This window comes from Coloeus monedula, assembly GCF_965178545.1.
Source record: "Coloeus monedula genome assembly, chromosome: 3".
Taxonomy (NCBI): Eukaryota; Metazoa; Chordata; class Aves; order Passeriformes; family Corvidae; genus Coloeus; species Coloeus monedula.
In genome coordinates this window covers 51566800-51576791 of record NC_138783.1, presented here as the reverse complement: position 1 = coordinate 51576791, position 9992 = coordinate 51566800, and the positions used below count along the sequence as shown (strand labels likewise).

General features: G+C 39.6%; 1 protein-coding gene across 2 annotated transcripts in view; it reads left to right on the top strand.

The window, feature by feature from the left end:
- Positions 1 to 424: 424 nt before the first annotated feature.
- Positions 425 to 9992, top strand: part of DCLK1 (doublecortin like kinase 1) — a gene marked incomplete at both ends in the record, with an annotated part of 229957 nt that continues 220389 nt past the window's right edge. For both annotated transcript variants that reach the window (XM_082279245.1, XM_082279246.1), the window contains one exon: positions 425 to 800. In XM_082279245.1, the coding sequence (XP_082135371.1) occupies positions 425 to 800 (376 nt within the window). The remainder of the gene's footprint in view (positions 801 to 9992) is intronic.

Here is a 9992-nt window from a genome sequence, read left to right as displayed (position 1 = left end):
GGGGCAAACAGTCTAGAAGGTAGATGAGACTCAAATAGCACCTGAATATAACATGAGAAAAAGTAGAAAGCTGATGCATTTGTTCCTTTTTTCCAGTAGGTCAGCTTTGTCACCTCAGTTTCCAAGTTACTGAATTTGAACAAACACTTCTCAGTGCTTGCATATCGTTAGCATTTGGGTTCATGAGTGACATTGTTGTGATGTCTAACTTAAATGTAGTTCTTAAGGCATGGCAAGAGGCTTATCTGTAAAATGACCATATGAATGTAGCATGGTTATATTCAAACATTTTTCTTAACCTAGAAAGTAATCCTCTGTATGGGCCTTGTATAGAATAGGAAGTCTTAAATTGAGCTCCCTTAAAACTTCTAAGTTTCTTAAGCTTTTTCTCTCCTCTTGTGCATTCCTTAGGTTGAACTTCAAGATGTCCCTTGGGAGAGATATGGAGCTGGAGCATTTTGATGAGCGTGATAAAGCGCAGCGGTATGGTAGAGGGTCCCGGGTGAATGGTTTACCCAGCCCTACTCACAGTGCCCACTGCAGCTTTTACCGAACCCGTACTCTACAGACCCTGAGTTCTGAGAAGAAAGCCAAGAAAGTTCGTTTCTATCGTAATGGAGACCGGTATTTCAAAGGGATTGTTTATGCCATCTCCCCTGACCGGTTTAGGTCCTTTGAAGCTCTCCTGGCTGATCTGACCCGAACTCTGTCCGACAATGTGAACCTGCCCCAGGGAGTGAGAACAATCTACACAATTGATGGCTCCAAGAAGATTTCCTCCTTGGACCAGCTAGTAGAAGGTGAGCTGTAAGATCTGGAGGTATAAAGTTAAGTTTGAGTCAGCCTTTGTCTAGTCTGTTAAATCTTTCAAAAATAGGTAATGGTATTGTTCTTATTGATAAAGAAAGGGTTTTTCAATGGTCTGAATAGAATTTTCAATATCTTAAATGATGCCTTGAAATATTGTTGCCTTGCTACTTACTTCCGTCTTGTTGAATGTGTCTGACCTTTTCCTTTCAACATAGTGTTGATAGTCCTAGATCCTGAAGATTACATCTAATACTTCATTTCATAAAGATGCAAGGTCAAGTGCCAATGAAAGTTTAGTCTGTTAAACTTCAAAAGGTCAGTGGTGCTAATGAAACCTATGTGAAATTCAGTTCAGGTGGTTCTGGTTTTGGTTTTTTCTAAGTCTGTCTCTAGCTAGTGAAGAGGTCTATCTCTTCTCTACAGGTAAATATGCCTTAAGTAAAATACTAGCCTCTCATTGAGTGGCATAAATGTTGGCAACCTGTTAAAAGAGTTATGTTGTAGCCATGATTCAGCTGGGGTATATTGTGAGCTTTTTTCCCTCTGTAGTATTTTCCTTTTGCCCAGTCATAGAATTGGCAAGGTTGAAAAAGACCTGTAAGATCACTGAGTCCAGCCATTAACCCAGCACTGCCAATCTTAACCCATCACTAAATCATGGCCCTAAGTGTCTGCTCATCTGCCTATCTTTTAAAAACCTACAGGGCTAGTGGCTCAACTACTTTTCTGGGCAGCCTGTTCCAATACTTGACAGCCCTTTCTGTGAAGAAATTTTTCCTAACACCCAATCTAATCCTCCTCTGGCACTACTTGAGGCCATTTCCTCTTGTCTTATTGCTTGTTGTAAGGAGAGGACCAACACCCACCTTGCTACAACCTCCTTTCAGGTAGTTGTAGAGATCTTACATTGTTTGTAAATAAGGCTCAAGTACCTGCAGGATAATCCATCACCAGTGATTTGGTCAGAACTGACAGTTCTTGGTCACTGTTAAATGTCAGACATGCCAGTCGTTAATTTGCCCATCGACAACGACTTCATCACTCCTTCAGGGATAGTTCTGTTGGCAAGAGAAGCTGTCAGCATTAATCAGTTTGAATATTAAGCTTAAAAAATTAATAGTACTTTTCACAAGTTTTACAAATAGTTAAAGTAGCTTTTCCATCATGAAGTGCTTCTGGACTGCAGTGGGTTTCTGGTGTAAAACATCAGAATGTACAAAGTATGAAGGCATTGACTATCACATGGCCATAAATGAGAGTGTTTCTTACCTGTGACGTTTAAATGCAGGTGCGTGACTGTGTTCCAAGAAAATAAAGGTGGAACAATTCTTTCATTTTTGCTTCCATCCCCTGGCCCCAGTGTGCCACGGGCAAACCAGTAAAGGATGGATACACAGCCACTGGACAGCCAATTGGGAGTTGTAACAGAGATTGTAATTTCTATGTGAGTTTCATTTTTAGCACCAGGTGAGAGAACTTGCAGTATCAGGATGTAATGAGAGGATCAGAAGAAGGCTAATACGGAGAGAGAAGAATAAAAGGGTCATGCCAAATGTGGCTCCGGAAGGAGGAGCACACCTTTGCATGTAGGTGTTTAGCCACCATTGGGTTGTCTCCTTTTCATATCATTGCAGAGGAAAGCAATTTTTAGGTTTTGGGAATCTGATATTCTTGATAATCTTCCATGTGTAAAAAAGAAAGTAGTGGACAACATGAAGATGCTCCAGAAAGGAAATTGAAGGGGTGGGATTGCCTGTCTGTGTAACAGGTTTGGGAGTTAGGACCAAGAGGTGTAGTGAAATGGAAAGGAAACTGGTCTTAGGAGCAATGTTATGAGTTTCAGGGCAGAGTTAAAACTATGTTTGTCAGGACAGGATTTAATTGGTAGAGAAAATCAATTTGTGGGAGGAAAGACCAATATTAATCAACATCTGTTTGAAAGCAGTTTTTGTTCATTTGCTTATTTGATTGATATGCACAACTAGAAGCAGTTTCACTGATGTTAATGTTGATTTACACAGTCCTTTTGCAGCCAGTCAGAACCAGTTTTGAAAAGAAAGAACTGAATTCAGAAATAAATTCAGCAACCTGCAAGATTGCTTTATTTTGGCATCCTAGAGAAGAATAATACCAGTTATTAATCAGTCAGTCAAAATTAATGACAGTGCAAGAGCCTAGGTTTATTTTAAAGAAGGCATTTGGGATTCCTTTTCATCCTGTGGGACTTTATTCCTTACCCTTTCAATGAATACATCTTCCCTTCCTGGTATAGTTCAAGGAGGACAGTCTTGTTTTCTTGTGCTGTTAAGACTGTTGGATTTACAGAAGTCAGTCTTTGTGTGGAAGAAGAGAGCTACATCCTTATTCCATCTGAAAAGGGGCTTCTGTTTATTTGTATAAAACTGCAGGGTGGGTTGTTTCACTTGTAGAACTTCACAGTGGAGCATGGGTTCGTATATTATTAGCTCAATGATGGTTTTTGCATAAGCCCCTTCCACTCTTTACTATACAAGTTTATTAGAGTTTGGCTAGTCTGGTACAGCATTAATTAGCTTGAAGCTGTGCTTTGTGTTTAAATAGCTGGAAAATGACTTGATTTTTGCCTCTTGCCAAATGACATTTGTGCTCCAACTACTGAAATACGAAGCACTGCTTTCTTCGTGGTGAGACTATTCCCTTCCTGTGTGAATTCACTAATTAATTTATTGAGACTGTTATGAATTTATGTGATTGGGGGGGGTGGGGGGGGTGGGTATTGATTTGGTGATTGCATTGTAAGGCAAATGTATAAAGCCTTGATTTTTAGAGTTGGTTTTTGTCTTTATGCCTGTGGGGAAGTTCCTGTACTCTTACCTTCTCATGCGATACATAAAGACAGAGAGGCTCTTGGGGGAAATGAGGCAGCAGCCACTGTCTTTCATCCCAGAGCTAAATACACAGAACTGCATGAAAGATAGTCCCAAAGGAAAAAGATTGTAAAAGAGCTGTTTTGCTTCAGTTATATTTAGTTTCATTCTGCATACAATTCAAAGCTGGCATGGCTGTGTGCTGGTGCTGTAGATTATTTTGAGATGCATGGACATGTTTTCTCTTTATTTGAAAGTAGTGTCTTCCCTGGGTGTGGGGATTTTGTGGGTTTTGTGGTTTGATTGATTTTGGTTTTTGGTTGGTGCTTTTTTTTTGTTTTTGTTTTTCATCTTTTTGTTTGGTTGTTTTTGTTTTTCTTAAGACATAGGGCATGTGAGATTTGTTGGAATTTGATAGCAAGGGGATATGTACTGTTGTGAAAACTTTCAGTCTGTAACTTCCGTCACCCTACAGGAAGGAAATAATGCAATGGATTCAGGTTCCTTCTTTTTGTCAGCCCTGATGTTAGGACCTTCTTACCTTTAAAGAATGGAATGTGACATGACTTTACTCCCTAGGCATGACATGTAATCAAAGCGTATAGAAACAATAAAGATGAAGTTGCTCTTAAAGGCTAAATTTTTTAGCTGTAAAGGAAGTATCAGGAAAGGACTTTGCTTCTCCAAAAGTGTATCATCCTTAAAGCTGAAGGCAGAGGTGGAGTCATTGGTCTTATCCCCAAAATTACTAATGAACATTGCAGGATAACTCTGAAACAAAGAATATTTACAGTTTTTACTCCTAGGGTCCTGCTATGTGGAACAGAGACCACAGAATCAATCCATAGCCAGAACTGCATCCCTTTCTCATTAATTTTTATTATAATATTGCCTCAGAGTCTTGGATATGAATCAGAATTGATTTTTTAGGTTTCCACAATACCTACCACAAAGTTGAACCCTGCAGCTGAGAACTGGCAGTCAAAGACAAACCGAAAACCTCAGACCACAAGGCTGAGATCATCCTGGGAAACAGTTTTGTCACATGTCAATATTGGGTGCACTGCCAAACGATTCTAAAGACTTCTATCTGTGCATGCACATTTTGTGTAGACATAATGGCAAAAATAGTTTTAAGGAATAATCTGAAAAAGAAAAATGAATGTCTCTCAGGGATTACCTCAGAGCTGCAAACCTTGTTGAAGGAGCACTTTGAAAGGATGCAGATATACCAGCTTTAAAATCCAGTGATAGCTGTAACCAGCTAATAACTCTTGGGAGATGTGAACCTCGCTACAGGGCAGAGGAGATGATGGGTCACATGAGGACTGCGGGAAGGCTCTCGTGATGGAGGCAGGCAGTTTGTGTTCAGAGCAGCAGAGAAGCTGCCTGCCAATGGAGGGTTCAAGAGGCAGCGTCTCCTTGCTGGAGTGATGGGCTGCAAGTGTTCCTGACTTGTTTTGTATATGGGTCTTGCTACTCCTACTGTCACCTCATTTCTCGTATCTCAGTTTCTCCCTCTCCTTGCCAGTATTCCTGCTGCCTTCCTGACTCTGCGAACCACTCCGGTGTTGTTGGGGAGAAGCCCTGCCAGGCCAGACTGTAGGAATTGATTGATGTGGTCTCTGATGCTCTCTGGAGCTAATGACTTCTTTCTTCTATGTCATGCCTACCTCAGCATTGAGCTGGGAATTGATGGGCTGGAAAGATTCATATGCATGTGTAATGTGCTATCAAAATAATAGTAGTAAAGTATCTGTTTAAATGTTTGTAGAGCTGAATCTATGTGGACATTTGTTTGTAGGATTAAATTTACACTGGATATTTACCATGGACTTGATCCAGGGCTATCAAATTTAAGGACTTGGACTGAATCCTGTGGCAGAAATGGCTGCAATCCTTATATTGTTTAACAAACAAACAGCTGAATGATCCTGTTGCATAAAATAGTAGAGGGTTGTTCTGGCACTGCTTATTTGATTATTTTGTTCATCCATTAGCCCGTTGGTTATCTTTGTGTCTTGCTTAACAGCTTCTTGGAAGTCCATGTGGTTTCTTATTCTAGGTGCTTTACATTATTTTTGGTGGGGTTTTTTTAAGTGTGTACAGTGCCTATCTTACTTGTAACAAGACTGCAGAAATTTGAGGGGGCAGAGGGAGAGGAAGTATTTTTATTTGGGTTTTGATGAGGAAAAAAAAACTTTTTAGTCTGAACCGAGAATAAAGTAAGTTTGGGAAAGAAGTCCTTTCAAAGGTCAGAGGAGATCTGATTTAAAGTTTCTGGTGCATCTGATTGCTAGGTGAACATGTGTAGGTCAGATTTATTTCCTGTAGAGGCTCCATCTCTTTTGCCCTGTTGCATTTTTTCTGACCCTGCAGAAAGACAAGGCAGCAGCAATGTAGTTAAAGTAGGTTATTGTTCTATTAACTAAGACATTTGGGAGCTATCAAGTATCAGTAATTTATTTGATTCAGGTCATCTTCCTTTTGCAATCTGCTCTGTGTGGTGAGGCACAGTCAGAATTCTGTGTCCTTTCTCCTGAGAGATTGAGATTCTGCCTTTTGTATGGATAACCAAAGCGTAGAAGGGAAGAAAGGCAGGTATGCCTAGGCATGGGGTACTGGGAGTGCCAGTCCCTTCCCTGTTGTCTTAAGTTATTTCTTGCCCCATCCCTTGAGGAAGTGGACCCCAATAAATCACTGCTAATTAATAAATTAACTTTCCATTCCTACTATATACTCTAGTCCAAGGAATCAAACCTGTTTTCCATAAATTGGCAAGTCCTGACCTCCACAAAGAGGGGTTGGTGTTTCCTCTCTGCTTGTGTGGTTCAAACAGGTTCTCTCTTTCTTCTCCAGGGTTTCCACCTAAGATCAGCTGTCTTCCACATGAAGTCATTTTAGGCCAAGTCACCTTAAGCACAGAAAAGCAACACAAAAAATCTTTTTAAGAGATGATGCCTTGGTTGTTCTTACAGGGAGAATATCAGCAAGCTGAAGAAAACATACTTACTGCTAGTACCAGTGTGCCAAAGAGGGAGAGACTTGCATCAAGAGAACTCCAGTACTTATGTACAGTGATTCAGTGTCTGCATAACAACCACTTTGTACACAGATATTATTTTTTAAAATTAAATATTTAATAAATGAAGCATGTCTTGGAATTCAGTTGTGACCTATAAGAACTATCCTCCAGTGTTGCATGTCTCTGGTGGTTCAGCTGCATTGAGTTTTGACAGGTGTATAACTGCAGGTAGTAGGTTTTGGGTTTTTTTAAGCATAAACAATGTTTTGGGATCTGCCCTTCGACATGATTAGCTTTCTGAATATTTTCTCAATGCTAAGATTTGTTTTAGCTGTTCTACATGGTATTTTCCGAAGTGTTGGGCATTTATACAGCTTAAATTGTAGGGTTACTGGTTTGAAACTGACCAACAAGTGCAGTGCATCTTTTTTGAAGGGTTCAAGCGGTGTGTGTTTCATTTGCACTGTTGCTGTGAAGAAGCTATCAGGAAAGGGACACTTTCTAAGGTGTAGTAATCACTTTTTTTTCCCTAGATGGCAGATCTCCCAAAACAGCTGGGTGTTCCCCTTTTCCTAATGGCTATTGATACAGTAATCAAGAGTCAAAATTCCATTAGTGACAGCTGACTGCACTGTGAAACACTTGCTCCCCTCTCCTGGGGAGCTGCAATCCAATTGACACTTTTAAATGGGCTGTATTGTCTGTGCCTTTTGCTTAATCCAGTTTCTGCAAGGAGTCTTTCTCAACACTTGTTCTGTTATGAATCTAGTGTCTGGAGATTGTTACTTTCTTCTTCCAGCTGCCAGTTAGTCAAAGCTGATGATGAGGAAGCAAAAGCTAAAGCAGGAGATGGATTTATTGGGCTTGTGTGTCATGCCCCTTGTGAAACTTCTTTGCAGTCTTCTCTCCTGAAGGTGCTGGTGAAAAAGAAGCGAGAATGAAAATCTAGGTGGAGACCTTTTGTCCTTTTCTTTGAGATTTCTTCTGCATACAAACACCAGAGGTGCTAAAGATTTTTATTCTTACAGGCCTGACACTTAGGACCAGCATGTATGAGAATTGCAGTCCCTGTCTAACATCTAAAATAGTTTTAAATAACAACATTATGGGAGAAGTGTCTGTGTTTCTGTTGACATATATAAAATAGTTCTTACTGAAGATATTTCATCTTAGAAGGCCTTGGATGCTCTGCCTTCAAGATGTTGTGTAGCTAAGTATGAGCCTCTTGAAGGGAAAAAACTTTTTTTTGGTGTAAATATTTTATTCATGTAATATAGTACTGTTGGAAATGAGGAAAGGGTAAAAATGCTGATGTTTAAACAATCCCAAACCTTCAGTGATTCTGTTGGTCCTTTTTTTTTATGATCATTCATATAAATTTTGTCTTGCAATGAAGAGCTGATGTACAGTTAAATGCTACAAGGAATTCAGCTGACCTTTAAATATAGCTGATATTAAAAATCATGTGGAATGCTGTCCTTTCAAGAAGGGAAAACAAGGAGTTCTTCATAAACTAAATGTAAATCTTCTGAGTACACTGTGTATCGCCATTTATTTATGAGCCTACCCTTTGAGAAGTGAGTTTTAATTTGAACCCTTGATTTTAAATAAATGTTACTTTGTGCAACTGAAGTGAACAATTTCCCTAGTAGGACTGAGCCTGAAAATCCAGAATTTATATTCCCCCTCACAAAATAAAATGGGTTTGCTGGTGGATTTTACATCTTAAAGCAAACACAAATGAAGACAAGAATCAATTTTGTTTAAAAATTTATAAAACAGACTTCTGCAAATTATTTTATACAGCAGGTATTTATTGTATTGAGAGCATTCTTACTCATAGTAGGATTTCTTTTTTTTTCCCTTAAAACTTGCTAATTTTGTGGATGTGGTTCTGTGCGTACATTCTGTCCTGGCAGTAACTGAGTAACTAATACTAGAACCACTGGACAGGGACATGGATAAAAGGGAATGTGCACTGTTTGACCACTCGTTACTGTAGCTGAGCCTTTCTGTTCTGATGTTTCCATTTACATATCTATCTATGTATCTTGCATATACATATACAGTGCCTATCCAAGCCTCAAGTCCTGGTGTTCTCTGCCTCTGTTTCTAAATATGGTGACTCTGTGTATCTGCCTGCATTCCTTGTGTGCTGCAATATCTGTGGAATTGGGTTAGGTGTCTTGAAACCTTAAAATTCCTGTTCAGAAGTAAATTTTAAATACTTACTTTTCTTTTAGTGGTTGAACTGTGAATCCTCTTTCTTTAGGGATAGGGATCATTAAGAATATCTTTGGTTCTTACATGCTTTTTAGCATAGGAGGTGCATCACTGAGTTTTTTTTTCCTGGTTCTGTTTTATTACCCCAGGCTAAACTACTGACATGAAGACCTCTGTACTGTTAGCATACACTGAACTCTTGAACCCAGAAGAACTAAAAAATCTCAGATGTCTCTGTGGTGTTTTTCAGGATAGGATTTTTGCATTATATGTGATGTGACTGCAGGCTGCCAGAAGGTGTGGTCTTGCTGGATCTAGTATTGGTTTCTTTGACATTTTTTGTTTGGTTTGTTTGTTTTTCCCCAGACAGAGGATGAACTGGATCAGCTTGATGCCGCAAAATTAGTAGCATCTTTGGTATGTTCAGTCAGATCACTGAGCTGATCCAACTCATCCAGTGCTATTACCAGGACAGCCACACAATCAAGCTCAAGGGAGAGTTTGGGAGCACCCAAGCAGGTGCCCCTTATGCAGCAGCCTTCAGCTGGACTGGATTCAGGTGCTAATCTACAGGGTGCTGGGCTTTCTGGCTGATTTCTAGTTCCCCAGAAATTGTGTGGGTGTGGAATTTGCAAAAATATTTTACTGTAGATAGTGCTCCAACAGAAAGAGGAACTAATAGCCGCTATTTTTCTTTTAAGTATGGTAAATTTGTTGTGATGAGAAGTCTGTAATTGCTACTCTTTGTCTTTCTTTCCCCACGTATTATGTATTGAGTCAGTAAATAATACAGGGAAGTTTCTTGCCTATACATATCCTGGGTTTATGATGCCTAAAGCTTTAAAAAATCAAATGTTAATGAATCTCCTATGACATTTTCATCCACGTTTTGTATAAAAAGTTATTTGTAGCCTATATTTTTTGGTAATGTGTCATATCATATCACTTCCTCTGAAGTATTTGGGGCCTGCTGCTTTGTTAGGAGAGGGCCATTTAAGCATGAAGGCTGGGGGAGTATGGTGATAATGTGCTGGGGCTGGGCAGCTGGTGAAATATGAACACTGTTTACTGACAGCAGTGATCGCCAC